Source organism: Balaenoptera musculus, chromosome 19 (genome assembly GCF_009873245.2).
Source record: "Balaenoptera musculus isolate JJ_BM4_2016_0621 chromosome 19, mBalMus1.pri.v3, whole genome shotgun sequence".
Lineage (NCBI taxonomy): Eukaryota > Metazoa > Chordata > Mammalia > Artiodactyla > Balaenopteridae > Balaenoptera > Balaenoptera musculus.
This window is the reverse complement of record NC_045803.1, coordinates 7,347,491-7,365,472: the sequence shown is the minus strand read 5'-3', so window position 1 is coordinate 7,365,472 and position 17,982 is coordinate 7,347,491. Positions and strand designations below refer to the sequence as shown.

Here is a 17,982-nt window from a genome sequence, read left to right as displayed (position 1 = left end):
TAGAGTTTCGTCTTTCCCAGATGTATGCCCAGGAGTGGGATTGCTGTAACACATTTTTTTTTTTTTAATACTGGATAATGTGTTCAAGTACGACACGGATAGGTCACTTTATTTCTTTATTTCTTTATTTATTGGCCACGATGCACGGCATGTGGGATTTTAGTTCCCTGACCAGGGATTGAACCCATGCCCCTTGGGGTGAAAGCACAGAATCTTAATCACTGGACCGTCAGGGAAGTCCCGAGAGGTCACTTTAAATCCCTAAATCCAGAAGTTCTCTCCTAAGAGGGGACATTGCATTGAGACCTGAAGGATGAGCCAGCCATGGGGAAAGCTGAGGTGGGCAGGGGGCAGGAATGAGTCTGGAGGGTCTTAATGGCCAAGAGGAGGCCAGTGTGTCTGGTGCATTTAAGCTGCGGAAGGACACAGCTGACTGATGTTGCAAAAAGCACCCTGAGTGGCCAGGATGGAAGCAGGGAGAATGGCCAGGATGGAAGCAGGGAGAATGGCCAGGGATGTCACTACAAGGTTCCAGGCAAAAGATGATGGTGATGGTGGCCTGCACCAGGTGAGGCAGTGGTGATGGGAGGAGGTGACTGGCTTTGGGGTGTGTTCTGGCTTTGGTTTGGGGTGAAGGACAGGAGGGGGTCTGTCCTGGCAAGAGTGCCTGGGTGATTGATGGCGGGCCCAGCTGCCAAAATGGGAAGACTGGGGATGAGTCCAGTTTTTCTGGAGAAAATCAGGAGTTAATTTGTTCAGGTCAAAATCTTAAAAGCTATTGTGGTTCAACCCCTGAGCAATTCGAGGAGCTCCTGGGGTTCCCTCTTAATGCTCCATCTTTTTTTTTTTTTTAAAGATTTGATTTGATTTTTATTTTTATTTTTATTTTTATTTTTTTGGCTGTGTTGGGTCTTCGTTGCTGTGTGCGGGCTTTCTCTAGTGGGGGCTACTCTTCATTGCACTGCGCGGGCTTCTCACTGCGGTGGCTTCCCACGCTGTGGCGCATGGGCTCTAGGTGCGCAGGCTTCAGTAGTTGTGGCACGCGGGCTCAGTAGTTTTGGCACGTGGGTTCTAGAGCACAGGCTCAGTAGTTGTGGCGCATGGGCTTAGTTGCTCCGCGGCATGTGGGATCTTCCCGGACCAGGGCTCGAACCCGTGTCCCCTGCATTGGCAGGCGGATTCTTAACCACTGAGCCACCAGGTAAGTCCCAATGCTCCATCTTGAAACCAAAAAGGACTTGTCTAAGCCTCATCTGTACCCCCATATATGAACTTGTTCATGACCTGGTCTTAAAACTTAGCAATGGGTCACCTCCTCAGCCCCTGAACCCCAGAATGGTCTTACTCAAATCCGGTCCTGTAATTTTATCTTTCCAATAATGGCCTTGTGGCTGCTGAGCGCTTGTGACGTGGCATGTCTCAGCTGAGCTGTGCTATATGTATAAACACCAGATTTCAAAGACTTAGGAAGATAAGAATGTCAACTATGTTGAAATGATAATATTTGGGTATACGGGGTTAAACGAAATATATTATTAAAATTCATTTCACCTTTTCTTTTTACTTTTTTTTTCTTTTTAACGTGGCAGGAGTATACTGAAAACTGTATTTGTGGCTCCCACTGTACATCTTCTGGAAAGTGCTGCTCTAACTGGGCAGGGATGAGTCCATGAGCTCCTGTGGGTGGCGCCACATCCACCCCCCACGCAGGATGGGACAGTCTCGGGGTTTTTCAGGTTAGGGTGGCTCTTCCCAATCTGACTCCTCATGTGTGCCCAGAATGCCTTTGCTTTACAGCCAGTCTTAAAAATTAACTTTTGGCTAATTTATGAGCTCTAGAGGGGGTTGGGAGAGGACTGAGTTCCCCCACCTACCCATGACAGGACTTAGAATCAGGACATCTTTCACCCCACACAACAAAAACCCAGAGTTTACTCTATCTGGCTCCTGGTGGGCTCTGGGTGAAGGGTTGAAGGTGGTGGGTGAGAGGGAGGTGGATAGTTAAAGCTGGGAAGAGGGTCGCTTTTCCCTCTTCCTTAGGGACAGAATTTTCCTGTTCTTCAGACTCTGGATGTCTCTCTTTGCATCCCTTGAAAAGCAGACTAGTACCAACCCCACTACTAATATATATATTTTTAATGGCGTTATCCATACCCCCAGGATTCAGAGTGGATGTTCCCAGCACCCGTGACACTCCCCCAAGGCTCATTCCAAAAATACTAGGCTTCTGACATTGGAAAAGGCTGGCGGGTGGGGCTTAGTTCCTCGAGGTGACAGAAGGACTCTCCCCGTTCCTTTTGCCCCAAATTTCTTTTTAGCCCTGGTCGTTGGAGTTCCGGAGGCTTTGCCTTCCCCAAAGCCAGTCACCCAAACGTCTCTGGGGCGCCAAGGGGTAGTGGTTGGGCGAAACAAAGCGGATTCACCGATTCCTTCCCTTTAACCAACGTTCTTCATTCAGTACCAGGTCCCCTTCTTGTTCAGGAGGAGCTCCAAGCCCAATTTTTTATTCGATATCTGTTTAATGGTATTATGGTTGAAAAAAAAAAAGCCATTGTTTATTGAAAAGTGGTTAAAAGCCAAAATATAGTTTACATCCAGGCTCTACCACTTCTGAGCTGTGTGACCTTGGGCATGTCATTCGGGTCCTCTTTGGACCTCAGTTTTAACCTCTGCTTAATGGGAACAGACTTGAATTACTGGGTCCTCCGCTCTGGGATACTTGGTCTCCGGACAAGTTAGGTCCCAACATCTTGGCCTCTAGAGAAGGGAGGGGAAGGGGGAAGGGATGTCTTCCTGGAAGAAGATTTAAGGATTCGGGGGTGAAGGAAAGAGAGAAAGGGGAACAGAAAGACGCTTGCGCAGTAAATACCTCACGCTCTCCTGCCCCTCCCAACCCCTTCTCTGCAGCAAGGAATTGCAGGCGCCACTCCGCCTATCCTAGCCCAGCCGACGGACAACCTCCTGCTCCTTCCTTCTCTACGGATCGTCGCCCTCCTCCCGCCCCCACAACAGCCCAATCGGGGATGGGAGTAGGACCGGCCCGGCGAATCCGCGACGCCTGCGGGGGCGGTCTACCCGCCCATGGGCCTCAATCAACGTAAGTCCCGCCTGCTCGAGCCCGCTCCCCCTCCTTCCTTCACGTCAATCCCTCCCTTCTAAGAGAGCGACCGGATCCAATCAGTATCGGAGCCGGCCGAGCGGAGGGGGCGGTCCCACTGTACGTATCCGAACTCCGCCCGTCTCTCAGGCAACGCCCCCACCCCCACCCGAACGGAAATAGCCGGGCTCTGGGCCAATCGTAGCGGCGTGCCTTTGTCCAGAGACCAATGAGAGAGGGAGTGGGGATGAGCCCGAGTCTGAGCGGCAGTAATCCAAGCCAATAGGCGGCTGAGAGCTCAGGATGGCGGAGGGGAGGGGAGGGGCCGGGGGCGGAGCCGCGGCCTGCCAGCCCGCCTGCCTGCCAGCCCGCTCGCCAGCCCGCCCTCCCCTCTTGGCCGGCTCGGCTCCTCGGCGCTGCCTGGGGTCCTTCCCTCCCGGTCCCCGCCTGCCAGCCCCCGCTGTGCTGTGCCCTGCCCGGCCAGGCCTGGAGCCGACACCACCGCCATCATGCCGGCCGTGTCCAAGGGCGATGGGATGCGGGGGCTCGCCGTGTTCATCTCCGACATCCGGAACTGTGAGAGCGCGGCCGGGGGGACACCGGGCGAGGGGGAGCGTGGGATTGAGGGGTTCGGGGGTTACAGAGGGGCCCAGGGGATAGAAATCCATTGCGGTCTTAGAGTGAGAGGATAGAGAGGCCCCGGGGGTACTTTAGGGTGGGGGGGATGGGAGGGCTTAGGGTGTCATAGTGTGCCTCTTGAGGTGACGACACGGAGTGGCTAGAGGCGTCCGGGAGGGTCTTAAGAGAGAGGAGGCTAGTAAAGTCCCGGGGATGGGGCATAGAGTTGTCCCTGGGAATGGAAGAAAGGTTGGGGGATCGTGTTAGAGATGGGGTTAGAGAAATCCCTGATGTAGATAGAAAGGGAAAAGGGTGCATGGGTGGGTGGGTGGGGGTACCCTGTGGAGAGATAAAGTGGGAGGAGGCCAGAGAGGACTGGGAGGACGTGAAACACAGGAAGCCTAAAGGGACTGGGCTTGAGGGCCTGGGTGAGGGGGTGTCATAGAGGGGAAGGGGCTAGGTAGGTTACCGAGGCTCCCAGCTAGTTCATAGGGAGGACTTGAGAATGATAGAAAGTCCCAGGGGTTTGGGGAGGAGAGACGGGAAGGTGGGGGACTGTAGTGGGCCCCTGGTGAGGGATAGAGGGGCTCCAGGATGGAGGATTGCTTAGGAGACATGGAGGGCAGTGGAGAAGGGGCTAGAGGGGGTACTGAGAGGAGCACAGAGGAGAGGCGCTGCAGGTGGAGAGTCTTGGGAGAACCTGAAATAGGGAGCTGGGGGGCCTGCAAAGGAGAGGACATTATAACGCGGGGTCTTGGGGGATGTGCCAGAATGGGGAGAGCTCAGATCTCAAAGAAGGGGCCAGGGGGCCTTAGGAATTTGTGGGGAAGAGATCTGGAAAGCTGGGGGGTGGGGGAAGCCTGGCCCCAGAGAGGGGTCATGGGTCAGGGAGCAGGACAGCCCTGAATCTGGAGCGCTCTCCCATCTGACCACATCAACATGGGGGCAGCCATCACCAGCAGGAAGAATGGTCGTGACTGTGGGAGGCCTGGCGCCAAGTCAGCTCCCAGCTCCTGCGAGCGGGTGTTGGTGTTTGGAGCTGCCAAAAGCTTCACAGGCTGCGTCCGCACGGGCTTTGGGGTCAGCCAGACTTGGGTTTGAGTCTGAGCGCTCTCACTCCCTAGCCGTGTGACCTTGAATGAGAGACTTCGCCTCTCAGTTTCCTCATCTGTCAGGAGGGACTGCTGATCACACCTTCCTGATGGGGTTGTTATGATACCGAATGTGAGTGAGGCCTTTCACACGCTCCAGGCACTAGATAGCCTGACTGCTGTTCTTGTTATTTGGCCGGATCTGAGGAGCGGCCTCTGCTGGGTGCCCAGTGATGATTTTAGAATTTAGTAGGTATGGAAGGATCTGGCATGTAGTAGGTGCTCAGCGAGCAAGAGGGGTGGAAACTGTTGGGTCTCAAGTGGTGGAGAGAGGTTAAGTCTGTTATGAAAGGGGTGGAGCTTTGAGGATTTGTGGGTTGTGGGGGCCAGCTGTTAGCAGCAGGTGGGCATTGCCTCTGACACCTACCTTGTGACCCTTGGCAAGTCATTCAACCTCTTGGAGGCTCCCTTTTCTTGTCGGCTGACTCCCATTGATCAGAACATCTTGCCTCTGAAGGTTCGTTCATTTGTTTATTCATTTGACAAAAGCTTTTTGATCACTCCAGTGTGCCAGACGCTGTTCCGGAGACTGGGGCTATAACAGTGAACAAAAATTCCTGCCCCTGGGAGCACCCATGCCAGGAGGGAGATTAACAAGTAAACACAGAGAACCGCAGGGTCAGACGATGACTAGTGCTGTGAAGAAAAATAAGGCAGGCAAGTGGGGGAGGGGAGGGACCAGGATTGAGAGGGATCGAGCCCTGCGGATTTTGGAGGAAAGAGGGGTCCAGGCAGGAGAATGGTGCATTCAAAGGTCCTGAGGTTGTAGCACGCTTGGTGTGGGTTCAGATAAATGCGAGGGGGCTTGTGTGGCTGGAGCCAAGAGAGGGAGGGAGGGAGAGTGGTGGGAGATAAGGACAGAGAGGGGACAGGGCTTTGTGGGCCACTAGGAGCACTTTGGCCTTTCTTTGAGTGAAGCAAGAGCAGCGGGAAGGTTTTGAGCACAGGAGGGACAGGAGCTGATTGATGTATTAAAATAGTTCCTCTGGCTGCTGGGAAGAGAACAGAACCAAGGAGGTACGAACAGAAACAGGGAAGGAATTAGAGGGCCCTTGCAGGCATCCCAGTGAGAGACGGTGTTGGCTCGACTGGGGTGAGAAGGAAGCGATGAGAAGTGTTTGGTTGGAGATAGATTTTGAAGGATCTGCAAAGGGATTGGATGATGGGGACAGGGCAGGAAAGAGAAAACAAGTGGGTGTCACTGCAGGACCCCAGAAGGAAGCCAGAGGACGGAGGGGAGGCTCCAACTTGGGGGCAGTGGAAGTAGTTTAGCCAAATGAACCAGGGCTGGAGAATCAGGGCTTCCCCTTGTCCTTGGTTTTCTCATCAAGTGTAGGTTGAATGACTGGTATGTTTCAAGCCTTATCATGGGCACTGGGGAAACAGTGGTAAATAGGATAGACTTGTCTGTACCCCCATGAAACTCCCAGCCTCTGAGGGAGACAGGTGCTGCATAAAAATTGCAGCTGTCCATCTCCCAAGCACTTGTATACGGATGTTCATACAGCAGCATTCATAATAGATAGCCAAAGAGCGGAAACAAACCCAAATGTCTGCCAGTGGATGGATGGAGAAACACAGTGTGGACACCCATATGATGGAATAGTATTCAGCCATTGAAAAGGCATGAAGGGACTTCCCTGGTGGTGCAGTGGTTAAGAATCTGCCTGCCAATGCGGGGGACTTGGGTTCGATCCCTGATCTGGGAAGATCCCACATGCCGTGGAGCAACTAAGCCCATGAGCCACAACTACTGAGCCCCCGTGCCACAACTACTGAAGCCTGTGCATCTAGAGCCCGTGCTCCGCAACAAGAGAAGCCACTGCAATGAGAAGCCTGCACACCATAATGAAAGAGTAGACCCCACTCGCCGCAACTAGAGAAAGCCCACGCACAGCAACGACCCAACACAGCCAAAAATAAATAAATAAATAATTTAAAAAAAAAAAGGAGTGAAGTACCGTAGAGGCTACAACACGGATGAAGCTCGAAAACATCATTTTAAGTGAAAGAAGACAGACACAAAAGGCTACGTATTGTAGGATTCCATTTCTATGAGATGTCCAGAATAGGCAAATCCAGAGAAACAGAAAGTAGTTGAGTGGTTGCCTAGGGCTAGGGGGTGGTGGAATGTGGAGTGACTGCTAATGAGAACAGGGTTTCTTTGGGGGGTAATGAGAATGTTCTGGAATTAGATGGTGGTGATAGCTGAACCACACTGGATCTGCTAAAGACCACAGAATCGTACTATCAAATGATGAGCTGTGTGGTATGTGAATTGTATCTCAGTTTTTTTTTTAAATTGAAGTATAGTTGATTTACAATATTGTGTTAGTTTCAGGTGTACAGCAAAGTGATTCTGTTATACATATATATATATTTTTTTTCTCATTCTTTTCCATCATGGTTTATTACAGGATGTTGAATACAGTTTCCTGTGCAAATCCTGGTTGTTTATCTATTTCATATATGCCACTGTTAGATGATATATTAATTTTATTTTCTTTACCTAAATTGAGGAAGAAACCTAAAATCAGATCTAAATATATTACAAGACATTCAGGGAGGTATGTTTTGTTGCCCCCCAGAAAATTACCTGAAATTTACTTTCAAAATTAGATCTGCTTGTTTAAAAGCCCTATCCTGGCTCCTTTCTTGTTTGCATCAAGTTTTTTTTAAAGTGGAAAAAAATTGTAGCTGTCCTAAGTCCAGTGAGGGAGAGAGCCACGATGATGAGAGGACGGGGGCTCTGTCTGCTTGCGTTGCCCAGACAATGGGGAGGGGTTAGCCAGGCCAAGGGAAGGGGAGAAGAGCTGTGAAGGCAGAGGAACAGCAAGTGCAAAGGTCCTGAGGCCCCATCGAGACTCTGTGCTAAGGCCTATGTGGCTGGTGCAGAGAGGGGTGGGATCTGACATTGGGGAGGTGGGCAGAGGCCAGGCTGGTGTTTGTCCTGAGAGCACCGGAGAGGGTTTCAAGCTGGAGTGAGGGCAAAAGAAGGGATGAGGGACATGGATGAGGCCGTGCTCAGAGCTGAGCAGGTGGAGGACGGGGAGGAGTGTGGAGCCATCCTGCTGGAGGATCTGAAGGGCATAGTGGAGTTCAGGGGGAAGGAACTAGAAGGAGATGAAAGGCAGGCTTTGAGAAGGAGAGCCAGGAAGGGCAAATTCTGCAGATAAGAAAGGGAGAGGTGAGGCTGGGCCCAGCCTGAGGGCGTAGTCCTGTCCTGTCTGGAGGGGAGTCAGCCTCCCAGACACTTATCTGACTGGGAGCTCCCTAAGGCAGGAGCTGGGGTTGCCTCCTCTCTAGGGCCCACCTCCCCGCAAGCCCGAGGACAGTGTGAGTGAATGAATGGGAAGGGGGTTGCTGGGCTGCCACAGTGCCCCGAGCTCTCCATGAGGGCACATCCCACTCCAAACTGTGACCCATTCTGTTTGTGGCATCTCCCCGAGCCCCTGGAGCACAGGCCCTGGTCTGATCCCTCCCCGGGTCCCCAGTTCCACCTTCTGCAGGGCCTGGCCCACAAGAGTCCTTGGGAGGTGTTTGCTGATTGAGTGAGTGAATGAATGGGCAAATCAATCTTTACTGAGCACTGACTGAGTGCCAGACACTTTCTAGGTGATGAGACTAAAACAGTGAGCAAAAGTCCCCTCCCAATGGTGCTCACACTCTAGGGGGGAGATGGACCAGTATACAGGTAAATATATAGTGTTCAGGTGTTCAGACAGGTAGCAGTGAGTGTTGGGAGGAAATAAAGCAGGGAAGGGGTGTAGGGGTGTAGGGAAGGCGCTCTTATATAGGCTGCTCGGAGCGTCTCTCACTGAGAAGGTGACATTGGAGCAAAGAAAAATTGGGTGGGTGAATTGGCCTGCAGAATCTGGGAGAAGACATTTTTGGCAGCGCAGACAGCCTGTGCAAAGGCCCTGAGGCAGGACTGTGCTTGAGGTATAGGAGGAATGCGGGGAGAGGGTGGGAGTTGTGGTCAGAGAGGGAACTAGTGGATCCAGTGACGACTTGTTTTTACACTGAGCCAGATGGAAGCCAGGGAGAGATTCAGTGCAGAGAAGGGACAGGATTTGACTCAGGTTTTCACAGAATCCCTCTGGCCGCTGTGGAGAGAGAAGGAATGAGTCCCACGTTGGTGGTGCTCCAACATCAGTGTGCCGTTGGGGACAGCGCCCCTCCCCCCACGCCCCTGCCCAGGGCACTTAAAGGAACCGGCTTTAGGTCATGAGTGGCATCCAGATGCTGGCAACACACAGATCCAGGCCTGAGCCCCATCCCTTTCTACCTGTGTGTCATCTGTGACCTCGGTCCACAGTCGCATTCAGCACCTCCCCTGCGTCAGGACTGCTCTGGACCCTGTGTCAGGATGCTACACGGAACGCAGCCACCCACCCCTGCCCTTGGGGAGCTGGCATTCCCAGCCAGAAGCCAAGGGCTTACAGAGCTCAGGGAGGTCTTTGCAGCTCCGTTCAAGCAGGGGAATGACAGGGTGTGACTTGGTTGCTCAAGGAGAATATTTTCTCTCAGAGATGTTGACAACTTTGATAACATCCAACCCAGGGTTGTCATGCGGTGATCCACATACGTACGTTTTTTTAGAATTGAGGTACAGTTAATTTACCGTGTTATGTTAGTTTCAAATATACAGCAAAGTGATTCCGTTATACATATATATATTGAATACATATACGTGTGTATATATATCCTTTTTCAGGTTCTTTTCCATTCGAGGTTATTGCAAGATATTGAGTATAGTTCCCTGTGCTATACAGTAGATCCTTGTTGTTTATCTCTTTTATGTATAGTAGTGTGTGTATGTTAATCGCAAACTCCAAATTTATCTCCCACCCTCCCCCCCACCCCTGCAGTTTCCCCTTTGGTAACCGTAAGTTTATTTTCTGTGTCCGTGAGTCTATTTCTGTTTTGTTAAGTCAGTTTATTTGTATCTTTTTTTTAGATTCCACAGATAAGTGATATCATATGATATTTGTCTTTCTCATGTGATATTTGTTACTTCACTTAATATGATAATCTCTAGGTCCATCCACATATGTACATTTAAATTTTCCAGTAGTCACATTATAAAAGTAAAACCAGGGAAATTAACTTTAATATGATTTATTTCCTTTACCTCAGTATGCCCCAAATATTATCTGAATGTGTAATCGATATTTTTTCAATGATTAACAAGACAGTTTATGTTCCTTTCTCAACTCGGAGGCTACAGTTTCTTTGGAAATATTTTCTCTGTCTTAAGAGTTCATAAAACTTATGGTTAAAAAAGAAGATTCACAAAGGGTCCAAGTCGTTCCAAACATACTTTTCCAGTGACTGAGTGGAGGATTGGTTTTTAATTTTTAACTTATTACACTTAAATAAAATTAGGAATTCAGTCCCTCAGTAGCACCAGCCAGTTTTCAAATGTCCAGTGGCCACATGTGGCCAGTGGCTCCGGTGGTGGACCGCGTGGGCCAACATGTTCTGAACTTTATAGGGGTCCAGAGTCAACAAGCATTATCTCCCAGAACCCTCTTTGAGGACTCAGGGCTGTTGGGACTTGTGTGGGAGACATCAGAGCACATCCTAGTAGAGAGGAACTTTTGTTGCTTTGTATTGTAAACAGTAGTTGTCTGGAAGGCAGTGAAGGGTCTTGCAGTGAGGTGCCAGCCAGTGCCTGGGTTACCGCCATAAAAGCATGTCAGTCCCTTCATGGTAGTCCAGGTTTGTTAGGCTGCCTTTTGTGGCAGTGACAGCCCCACCCCGATGCCCCAGGTTAAATGCTTAGGGAAGGCTTATCTCCCCTACCCAGAAGCCCCAAGGTCCCTCTGGAGCGGTCAGCAGTAACCTGCCCTGGCCTGTAGCAAGGGGGTGGCCTCTTTTCCACCTGCACAGCCCTCACAGCAACAGTTGCAGGCAGAATGGGGCCCCCTGCCCTCCCATGGCTCCCCGGCACCCTCAGAAAAGCCAGGAGTTTGCTCGGTCTGTCCCCGCCTGCTGTGCTAGCCCCCAGGCCTTTGCACAAGCTGGTCCTCATGCCCAGAGCACACCTCCCCTTATTTCTGCTTGGTCCATTTCAGCCTCGTCTTTTGAGCCTGAAATCCCAGGAGTGGGGAATTCCCTGGCGGTCCAGTGGTTAGGGCTCCATGCTTCCACTGTAGAGGGCATGGGTTCGATCGCTGTTGCGGAACTAAGATCCCACATGCTGCAGCGTGGCCAAAAAGGAAAAAAAAAACAAAACAAGTCCCAGGAGCTGGCCAAAAAAAAAAAAAGTCCCGGGAATTGGGTACCAGGAAGCCTTCCTCCCTGCATCTGATTCCAGCCTCCCAGCCCCCACTGTGTTTGCCTCTGTGAAAGTTTTCCCCATTGTCCCTGTCAGCCTCTCCTCCAATCAAGGAGCACCCCCAGGGCAGAGCAGGTGTGACTCATCCCTGAGCTTGGCCCAGGGAATGTTTGAAGATAAAGGAATCTCTTTAAAACACCCTGAAATGCTTGCATGCCTCCTGTGACGGGGAGCTGGTCCCCCTGTCGCAGGCTGGCCGAGTGATGGAAAGTTTCTTCCATGAGCCCAGTTCTGTCACAGCTGCCTTCAGCCCCTTTCTCCCATGCGTTACCCTCAGCAGCACCCAGGTGCTGTCTCTGGGCACCCAGGCTCTAGATATTTGCAGAGGTTATGTGCTCTGCCGGGATGCACTTCCTCTAGGGCCACAGAGCATTCTCTTTTGGAGACCTGATGCTTTGTTCTTTCTGTGAATTCTTTTTTGTAGCAAAGTATATTGGTGGTACAGAAGACAATATCAAACAGACGTGGACAATTTAAAGGAATTGTAAGGAAAAAACATATACACACACAAGCATATATTCTTTGAATATTCCTTACTTTAAATTGATTGATTGATTGATTGATTGATTGATTGATTGCTTGCTTGCTTGCTGCGTTGGGTCTTCGTTGCCGCGCGCGGGCTTTCTCTAGTTGCGGCGAGCGGGGGCTACTCTCCTTTGCGGTGCCCGGGCTTCTCCTTGCGGTGGCTTCTCTTGTTGCGGAGCACGGGCTTTATTTTTTTTTTTTTTTTTTTTTTTTTTTTTCTTTAAACATCTTTATTAAAGTATAATTGCCTTACAATAGTGTGTTAGCTTCTGCTTTATAACAAAGTGAATCAGTTATACATATACAATAGGTTCCCATTACTCTTCCCTCTTGCATCTCCCTCCCTCCCACCCTCCCCATCCCCCCCCTCTAGGTGGTCACAAAGCACCGAGCTGATCTCCCTGTGCTATGCGGCTGCTTCCCACTAGCTATCTATTTTACATTTGGTAGTGTATATATGTCCATGACACTCTCTTACCCTGTCCCATCTCACCCCACCCCCTCCCCATATCCTCAAGTCCATTCTCTAGTAGGTCTGTGTCTTTATTCCCGTCTTGCCACTAGGTTCTTCATGGCCTTTTTTTTTTTTCCTTAGATTCCGTATATATGTGTTAGCATACTGTATTTGTTTTTCTCTTTCTGACTTACTTCACTCTGTATGACAGACTCTAACTCCATCCACCTCATTACAAATACCTCCATTTCATTTCTTTTTATGGCTGAGTAATATTCCATTGTATATATGTGCCACATCTTCTTTATCCATTCATCTGTCGATGGACATTTAGGTTGCTTCCAGGTCCTGGCTATTGTAAATAGAGCTGCAATGAACATTGTGGTACATGACACTTTTTGACCTATGGTTTTCTCAGGGTATATACCCAGTAGTGGGATTGCTGGGTCGTATGGTAGTTCTATTTGTAGTTTTTTAAGGAACCTCCATACTGTTCTCCATAGTGGCTGTATCAATTTACATTCCCACCAACAGTGCAAGAGTGTTCCCTTTCCTCCACACCCTCTCCAGCATTTATTGTTTCTAGATTTTTTGATGATGGCCATTCTGACCGGTGTGAGATGATATCTCATTGTAGTTTTGATTTGCATTTCTCTAATGATTAATGATGTTGAGCATTCTTTCATGTGTCTATAGGCCATCTGTATATCTTCTTTGGAGAAATGTCTATTTAGGTCTTCTGCCCATTTTTGGATTGGGTCGTTCGTTTTTTTGTTATTGAGCTGCATGAGCTGCTTGTAAATCTTGGAGATTAATCCTTTGTCAGTTGCTTCATTTGCAAATATTTTCTCCCATTCTGATGGTTGTCTTTTGGTCTTGTTTATGGTTTCCTTTGCTGTGCAAAAGCTTTTAAGTTTCATTAGGTCCCATTTGTTTATTTGTGTTCTTATTTCCATTTCTCTGGGAGCTGGGTCAAAAAGAATCTTGCTGTGATGTATGTCATAGAGTGTTCTGCCTATGTTTTCCTCTAAGAGTTTGATAGTGTCTGGCCTTACACTTAGGTCTTTAATCCATTTGGAGTTTATTTTTGGGAGCACGGGCTTTAGGTGCACGGGCTTAAGTAGTTGTGGCTCACGGGCTCTAGAGTGCAGGCTCAGTAGTTGTGGTGTGCAGGCTTCATTGCTTCACAGCATGTGGGCTCTTCCCAGACCAGGACTCGAACCCTGTGTCCCCTGCACTGGCAGGCGGATTCTTAACCACTGCACCACCAGGGAAGCCCTAAAAATTTATTTTTAATTTTTACACATAGCAGGCACTAATAATATTTTTTTATTAAGTGAGCGAAACGTCCAACTATAGCATAATAATTAAATAAATTACTGGATAATTCACTCAGCCGACTATCATAAATTCTTTTATTAGGAAACAGATTCTCATACCATGATGGTGGGATATAAACTGGTTCATTATGGGAGAGCCATTTGCCTTCATATATCAGAAAAATTTGAAAATGGGCATACTCGTTGCTCTAAGAACTTTATTTCCAGGACTTTATTCTAAAAAAAAATTACATATGTGTTATCATTTAGCTATAAAGAGGTGTATTGAAGAACACTTCCAATTAGCCAAAATTTATGAACTATGGCCATTATTTTTCTTTTCCATATTCTCTGTCATGTGCTTATGTTATCTTTGAATTTTTTTTTGTTGGCCACACCGCGCGGCTTGCAGGATCTTAGTTCTGCCACCAGGGATTGAACCAGAGCCAAAGTGCCGAGTCCTAACCACTGAACCGCCAGGGAATTCCTGCATATTCTTTAAGTTGTCCATATCTGTTTTATATTCTCTTCTATATCATTGATATACTTCACTATAAAAATGTATTAACTTGTATATTCACATATACATATATAGTATATCTATAAAAAAAGCTCACAGATCAGAAGTGATGAATTTTGATGAATTCGTCATCAAAATCTGATGAATTTTCCCTGACTGAACACAGCTGCCTAACTGGCCCACAGGGGCGGAAACAACATCCCTAGCTCCCTGGCACCCCCCTCCCCACTGCTCAGTCATCCAACACCATCAGTTAGTTTTGCCTGCTTCTTGAAGCTTTTAATAGAGGTAAACGAAGGCCAGAGAGGGCTCTAGGCTCAGTAATTTAATTGCCGTTCAGATATCCGTCTATCTGTGGTAAAAGTTAGGCAGCCGCTGTGTGCTATATGGTCCATTTATAAAAGCTGTTTGGTTTTTTTTTTTTTTTCTCGTCCCTACAGAATAGCTTTAAGGCAACTGATTAGAGCAATTGTGTGGTCATCCTCAGGTTAGGAGGAGAACGGAACATGCGCACCAGTTTTGCGGAGCTGCCATGCTGGTCACTGCCCCTGCCCTGCCCCCAGAGGGAGGCGCTGTCCTGACCCCCTGGCCACCCTCCGGTGGGCACACCTCAACAGTGTGACGTAGTTCTGGCTCAGTTCTCGCTGGTGAACTGCTCCTGAACCCTCCTCATCTTTCACGGTCCTCCTCAAATGTCCCCTATTCTTGGCAGCCACCAGCAAGGCCCCCGGGGGTGTCTGGGTGACCTCCAATCGCGCCCATCTCGCTCAGGTGTGGGGACAGGGCCCCGCTGCCTGTGCCCCACCAAGCCAGGAGTCCCTGGGGGAGGATCAAAAGTGCCAGATCTGCGTGGGTCCTGGGTGCCCAGCGTCGCCCCACTCAGGCCTGGCCCACAGGGCTTAGGAAACGTGTAATTAATAAATGACGCATCAGATGGCCTCTGGGCCACAGAGGCCAATTCAGCCTCATCACTGAGGTACTGGCCCTTCATCGCCTGGGTCCCAGAGACCTCCCACCCTCCCTGAGGCCTGGGAGTGGGTCACTCTGTACCTCTTCAGACCCTTTTTTTTTTTCCCCACATTTTCATGCCTTTCCTGAGCTCAGGCACTCAGTAAGCCTGTGGAAAGTGGAGTTACTACCCAGAAAAGTGGCAGACGCTGGCCCTACCCTCAGGGGGCTCTGGTGTGGTCTGGGGACAGCAGCAGACCCAGACACGCACAGCAGCGCTGAGGGAGGTGACCCGGGCAGTGTGGGAGCCCAGGAAAGGCCCAAGAGCAGCGCTACCCAGAGTGCAAGCCGCAAATGTGGTTTTTAACTTCTTCAGGAACCACTTTTTTGTTAGTAGAAAGTAGAACGGAATGGACCAAATTAATTTTAATAATATATTTGTATAATCTGATACACCCCCAATATTCTGTTTTTAATATTTATTTATTTATTTATTTATTATTTTATTTATTTTGGCTGCCCCAAGTCTTAGTTGTGGCACATGGGATCTTTTTAGCTGCGGCATGCAGGCAACTAAATATTCTCATTTCAACATGTATTCAATATTTAAAAATTTTTTTGATTAAAAAATTTTTAAACAATTAATTATATTTTTAACTTTGTAATGAGATAGTTTACATTTCTTTTTTAAAATTAATTAATTTGGTTGTGCCGGGTCTTATTTGCAGCAGGCAGGCTCCGCAGTTGTGGCATGCATGTGGGATCTAGTTCCCTGACCAGGGATTGAACCCGGGCCCCCTGCATTGGGAGCACAAAGTCTTAACCACTGTGCCACCAGGGAAGTCCCTACATTTCTTTTTTTTTTTTCAACACACAATCTTCTAAATCCCGTGTGTCTTTGCCACTTACTGCCCATCTCAGTTGGGAACAGCCACGTTTTAGGTGCTTGAGAACCACCTGGCTGATGGCTGCCAGGACACGGCAGCTCTAGCGTCTATTTGGAACTGATCAGGAGGTGCTAATCAGAAGGGGCTTCCTGGAGGAGGTGATAGCTGAAGTGAGGCTTATGGGAGCTTCCCCGGAAGTTGGGAGTAGGTGGTGAGGCAGGATTTCTAAAGAGAAAGAGAGCACATACCCTCGCTTTCTCCTTCATTCATTCATTCATTTGAACCTCCCAGTTGCCTGGCCACATGTGGATGACACAGCCATGGGTCAGAGCAGGCTCCACCATTCAGGTGACCAGACATTTATTAAGCACCTGCTGTATGCTGGGCACCGTTCTACAAGTTCCCCTGTGATGCTTATAATCTGAAGGGGGAGCTGAGGTTTGACAGTAAAGATAAATAAAATAGTTACATGGTATGAAATGAGCCAGGGAAGACTTTTTTTTTTTTTAATATTTATTTATTTGGCTGCACTGGGTCTTTAGTTGTGGCATGCAGGGTCTAGTTCCCTTACCAGGGATCAAACCCGGGCGCCCTGCATTGGGAGCATGGAGTCTTTTTTTTCTTTTTTTTTTTTTAATTTATGTTTTAGAAATTTATTTTATTTATTTTATTTTTGGCTGCATTGTGGTCTTCGTTTCTGTGCGTGGGCTTTCTCTAGTTGCGGTGAGCGGGAGCTTCTCATGGCAGTGGCCTCTCTTGTTGTGGAGCACGGGCTCTAGGCACTCGGGCTCAGTAGTTGTGGCTCGCAGGCTCTAGAGCACAGGCTCAGTAGTTGCGGCACACGGGCTTAGTTGCTCCGCAGCATGTGGGATCTTCCTGGACCAGGGATCGAACCCATGTCCCCTGCATTGGCAGGCGGATTCTTAACCACTGTGCCACCAGGGAAGCCTGGGAGCCCGGAGTCTTAACCGCTGGACCACCAGGTAAGTCCCAGGACATTTTTTTTAAATGATGGAAACAGAAGAAGAAGGCATTGACTTTAAAGAACTGGCCAAGAGGGAATTTCCTGGCAGTCCAGTGGTTAGGACTCCGCACTTCCACTGCCAGGGCCCCTGGTTTGATATCTGGTTGGGGAACTAAGATCCCGCAAGCTGTGCGGCACGGCCAAAAAATAATAATAATAAATAAATAGAGAACTGGCCAAGAAAGGCCTCTTGGAGGAGGTGACAAGAGCTGAGGCCCAAGTGATGAGAAGATAACTGGATAGATGGGCAGGTGGAGGGCACAGCACGTACAAAGGCCCTGGAGGTGGGAAGGAGTATGAGTTGTCCCTGGAACTGACGGAGGCCTGCGAGGTGGGGACACACAGCAAGATGGTGAGGGGTGACACTGGTGGGGTGGCCAGGGCAGGGCCAGAGGGCTTGGTAGCCACGGGGTGGAATCCCCCCAGTGGGAAGCAGGGATGCCAGGAGGGAGGCCGCCACAGTGATCTGGGTGGGCGGGCATGGGGTCTGGATGAGGGGGTCGTGGTGGAGGTGTGTGGTTACATGTTCTGAAGGTCGAGCCAAGAGGACATGGCGACGGCTTGAGTGACGGGGTGAGCACACCCAGGTTTCTGTTTGGAGGAGCTGTGTGAACAGTGGAGCCTGTCAAGGGAGAGATGGTGAAGTCTGGCTCGAACTGGGGGGCGTGAGGAGGGACATAGCCAGTGGTGAGGGCGGCCGAGACCCGATCACCATCTAGTTGGATCTCGCTCTGATGGGGACACCTGGGCATCCGGGAGCACAGAGGAAGCGTGGGACCTGGCCTGTGGGACCCCGGAAGGCCCTCTCGAGTCCTCCCTGGGTGGATCTTGTCAGAAGCGCAGGGATGTCACAGACAGACGTGTAGGGGAGAGGGAGGAAGTGAGTCTGTGGGCCAGGCTGGAGGCGGGTGGATGGCGAGAACTGCAGGTTGTGAGCAGGGATGGGGTGGGGGTGGGGCAGAGGTGGGCAGCCGGGAGCTCAGGACCCAACGCCTGGCAACTGGCTAGAATTGGGAAGGTGGGGGCTGAGCAGTTTTCAGGAGACACTGAGCTCTGGGGGTGTGGTCAGCGTGAGGGCCCAGGGGGCCAGCTCGAA

At 49.7% G+C, this 17,982-nt stretch overlaps 1 protein-coding gene across 2 annotated transcripts in view; it reads left to right on the top strand.

Annotated features, from left to right (window-relative positions):
* The first annotated feature begins 3,450 nt into the window (after positions 1-3,450).
* The window catches only part of AP2A1 (adaptor related protein complex 2 subunit alpha 1), a 37,728-nt gene continuing 23,196 nt past the window's right edge, over positions 3,451-17,982 (top strand). For both annotated transcript variants that reach the window (XM_036833821.1, XM_036833819.1), the window contains exon 1: positions 3,451-3,673. In XM_036833821.1, coding sequence (XP_036689716.1) covers positions 3,607-3,673 — 67 coding nt within the window. In that variant the 5' untranslated portion in view covers positions 3,451-3,606. The remainder of the gene's footprint in view (positions 3,674-17,982) is intronic.